The 3963-nt window shown below is 51.1% G+C and overlaps 1 protein-coding gene across 1 annotated transcript in view; it reads left to right on the top strand.

The window, feature by feature from the left end:
* Nucleotides 1-1113: 1113 nt before the first annotated feature.
* TOP3A (topoisomerase (DNA) III alpha) overlaps nucleotides 1114-3963 on the top strand; it is a gene marked incomplete at its 5' end in the record, with an annotated part of 8896 nt that continues 6046 nt past the window's right edge. The window contains 6 exons of the mRNA XM_010139917.1: nucleotides 1114-1173; nucleotides 1566-1639; nucleotides 1752-1827; nucleotides 2333-2441; nucleotides 3217-3360; nucleotides 3872-3960. Coding sequence (XP_010138219.1) covers nucleotides 1114-1173; nucleotides 1566-1639; nucleotides 1752-1827; nucleotides 2333-2441; nucleotides 3217-3360; nucleotides 3872-3960 — 552 coding nt within the window. The remainder of the gene's footprint in view (nucleotides 1174-1565; nucleotides 1640-1751; nucleotides 1828-2332; nucleotides 2442-3216; nucleotides 3361-3871; nucleotides 3961-3963) is intronic.

Below are 3963 nucleotides of genomic sequence, written 5' to 3' on the forward strand. Positions count from 1 at the left end.
CAGGATGCGGCGGGTAGGGATGCACCATACCACCTTATCGCTTCCTAATACACGTACAGGTGCCTGGAGAGGGTCGGCTCACCATTGCCACCACATAGCACAGTCCTGCTCTCAGGTGTGCGCTGTGTCTCGTGGAGGAGCCCCAGCCTGCTTGGCAGAGCTCAGCACGGGCAGTTTGCAACAGCTTGTGTTGTTTTGTTCCTGGTGGCTTCTGACTGTGCGAGGGTACAAGAACGGCTTTATTTTGCGGACAAACACCACTTGCCCAAATGTATTTAGGAATCTCAGACCCCTTTTCCTTGTGGCTGGTGGAATTCAGCCCCCCAGCTGCGCTCCCTCTGCCTGTGCTGCCTTCTCCAGGCACTGAGCTCTGCGGTGAGGGCTCCCCATTTCGCTTCTCGCTTTGCAGCCTGTGCGAAAGGCTTCAGGAACCGAAACCATCTGTTGGCATGTATTTCCCAGTCGAAAAGCACCGCTTCTGCAGCGTCAGCAAGCGTCAGGGGTTACCCACGTTCACACACAAAGCAAAGATGGTCTGTGGTTTGGAGCAGTTCAGAGATCTCTCCCCCCTGCTGCTTTGTTTTATGACCTTTAACGGTTTGCCTAATCACTTGGTATTTCCAAGCAAAGGAAGGAGCTAGAAGGTGCTTCTAGAGCAGAGTTAGGTTTGAATGGAAGCGGTTATTGAGAACCTGAGCACTGACTGTCCTGATCAGGGAAAATAGTGTCCTGCCTCTGTAGAAAAAGCAGGAAATAGCCAATCTAGAAACTTCCACAAGTCTCAGCTAGGTGGGAGGTGGTCTGGGGGCCAGGAGCCTGCACATGAATTGTCGTTTGGAGCAGGATGGTTGTTTGTCAGGAACAGAACTGGCCACCCCTGGTAAAGAGATCTGTCCCCGCTGTCTGTCGTCGCTGTCGGTGGGGTGATAACCCTGCCACCCGCTTCGGGTGTGATTTAAAACACTCTTACACCATTTCAGCACCTCCATAAACTACACAGGCCATTTCCTGGTTTTCACTTGCCCCGTGCTCTGCCATAAAAGCGAGGCTGAAGGCATTTGGTTTCGGTGAGGAGCCAGAAACTCAGTGACTTCCCTTTCCTTTCCCTTCCAGCGAGAAGGATTTTCCAAGTTCAACAAGATCTACGAATACGACTACCAGATTTTTGGCCAGGTAGAGTTTTCTTGCGTTCTGCTGCCGGATTAAAGTGCAAAACACTGATTATGGAAAAAGCCCTTTGTCAGAGGTTACGAAACACAGGGATGGGGATGGTTTGTCCAAAGATGAGGAAAATCAGCTGCTCATTTCTTGGCTCAACCACTGACCTGTTTTGTTGCTTTAAGTCTCTCAACTTTCTGGTCTTATTTCTGTCAAAAATATGTGGCTGTTTAGAGTTGGGAGCTTCCTACAGCACCAGCTTTAGCTGTCAGCAGAGAAAAGAGCTCATTGTGATACATTCGGGAGGCGTCGCTGGTGTCAGCCGAGAACTGCATGAGGATCTTGGGGCTTGGGGACTGGTTTCTTGCGTATGATGGGCACTAATTCCCTTGCTTTGTCCCTGGCAGAACGTTACGATGGTGATGACGTCCGTGTCGGGACACTTACTGGCTCATGACTTTAAGCTGCCTTTCCGCAAATGGTGAGTCCTTGGTCCCCTCTCGCAGGAACAGGGGTGTCATCTCCTGCTTTCAACCCTTAGCGACCCCCAGCACGTGTTTTAGTTACACACGCTGTTTATCCTCTGTTTCCAGGCACAGCTGCAACCCTTTAGCTCTTTTTGATGCTGAAATCGAGAAGTATTGCCCTGAAAATTACCTGGATATCAAGGTAAGTTGTTTCGAAGAGCCTCCCTGAAACACTGAGTTCAGAGGTTAGACCTACCGATATTGTCTCGGACACGAGGAGGATTGAACCTTCATCCTGAACACGGAAACTGTAGAGTTGGGCACATTCCTCCTGCATTTCCTAGTGCTAGAAACACTGATCACATGTGTACCATTAGTGCAGTAAAGGAACAACTGCTTGGCTACAAGCAGAAATGTTTTTTCCGACAAGGTAGAACTGGTAATTCAGCCTTGATTTTACAAAACCCGACAGAAAACAGGCTGTGGGGCAACCCCATCCAGCCGTGCTCTTCTGCAGAGCTCGATGTAAATAAACAGCTCAGTGCTTTTGAAAGCTGCCTGATCTCATGAGACACGGTTACAAAATGTTACTGCAGCAGTCAGTCTCTATGGATACACACTGCGCTTCGAGTTCAGCCAGTGAGTCGTTCTCGAGGTGAATGACAACGCCAGGGGCCTGGTGTGTCTCACTGTGTGTCTCATCTCAGAGAACCCTCGAACGAGAGGTCCAGCAGTGCCAAGCTCTGATGATCTGGACTGACTGTGATCGAGAAGGAGAGAACATCGGCTTTGAGATAATCCACGTGTGCAAAGCTGGTGCGTAGAACATCTTCTGCATCAGTCTGAGTTCTGTTAAAGTGCCAGTGTAACAGGTATCACTGCTCGGAGAGTGTATAACAGGCTGTTCTCAGCTTTACTGCATCCAGGGTAAATACACTGACTGTAGTTCTGATAAATCACAGAATCACAGACTGGTTTGGGGCGAAGGCACCTCTCAAGCTCACCCAGTCCCACCCCCTGCAGGGAGCAGGGACATCTGCACCCAGAGCAGGGGGCTCAGAGCCCCAAGGGCCAACCTGAGCTGGGATGCTGCCAGGGATGGGGCTGCTCCCACCTCTCGGGGCAACCTGGGCCGGGGTCTCACCACCCTCAGTGTCAACAATCTCTCCCTTCTCTCCGGTCTGAATCTCCCTCTCCCAGCTGAACCCATCACCCCTTGTCCTGTCACACCAGCCCCTGCTGACCAGCCCCTCCCCAGCTCTCTGATAGCCCTTTGCAGCACTGACAGGCTGCACTGAGGTCTCCCCACAGCCTGCTCCGCTCCAGGCTGAACACCCCCAGCTCTCTCCCCTCTCCTACCAGCAGAGGGGTTCCAGCCCTCACGTCATGCTTGTGGCCTTCTCTGGCCCTGCTCCATCAGGTCCATATTTCTGCTGTGCTGATACATACGTGGCTCTGATGGACCAGCAATATATTCGGCTACTGAAAAGCTGCAGAGTAGGTTGGCAGCAGGCTCTTTCGAAGACAACCATCCATTAGTTGCTCCTACGGGGTTTGAGTCACTCGTTGATTGTTATTTTTTTTCTGACAGTAAAGCCAAACCTCCAGGTTTTCCGAGCCCGTTTTTCAGAGATCACCCTTCACGCTGTCCGAACAGCCTGCGAGAACCTCTCCCAACCGGATCAGAAGACAAGCGATGCCGTGGACGTCAGGCAGGAGCTGGACCTCAGGATAGGTACATAAACACGAGCCGGAGGAGAGCAGGCTGCCAGGCCTGAGCTGCAGCTAGAGGGAAGTGAGGAAGAGTGTGGTAGGCAGGGGACAGTTTTGTTATCAGTGTCTGTGTGTGTTTTATGGTCTACAAATTCTTGAACTCCCTTAGGCTGCTGCAGAAATGAGATAGCAGTCTGTCTGCTCTTCCCCGCTTCTCGTCTACCAACACTGAATGCAGCTTGTTAGAGCCCTGCAAGGGCTGTTGAGAAACTGTCCATTCCAGTATCCCCAGCACAAGACAGAAATGCCCCCTCTGGGGGCATAAATCTGATTTTTTTTAGTTCTAAATCACATCTCTCTTGCTCCTTGAAGTAAATGTTCACAGCTCATGCGGTACTGATGGGCCTCTGCAACACTGAGTATTAAAATTAGAGTAAACTCTTGCTCGGAGTATTAAAAAGGACCATCTGAAGCGCTGTGATTCTCCTCTGTTGCTGCAGGACTCAGTTCTGGCAGCTGTTTTGTTTTCTCAGGTGCTGCCTTCACCAGATTCCAGACGCTGAGGCTTCGGAAGATCTTCCCTGACATTTTAGCAGATCAGCTGATCAGCTACGGCAGGTGCCCG

The sequence above is a fragment of the Buceros rhinoceros genome, unplaced genomic scaffold (assembly GCF_000710305.1).
Source record: "Buceros rhinoceros silvestris isolate BGI_N320 unplaced genomic scaffold, ASM71030v1 scaffold29047, whole genome shotgun sequence".
NCBI classification, from domain to species: domain Eukaryota; kingdom Metazoa; phylum Chordata; class Aves; order Bucerotiformes; family Bucerotidae; genus Buceros; species Buceros rhinoceros.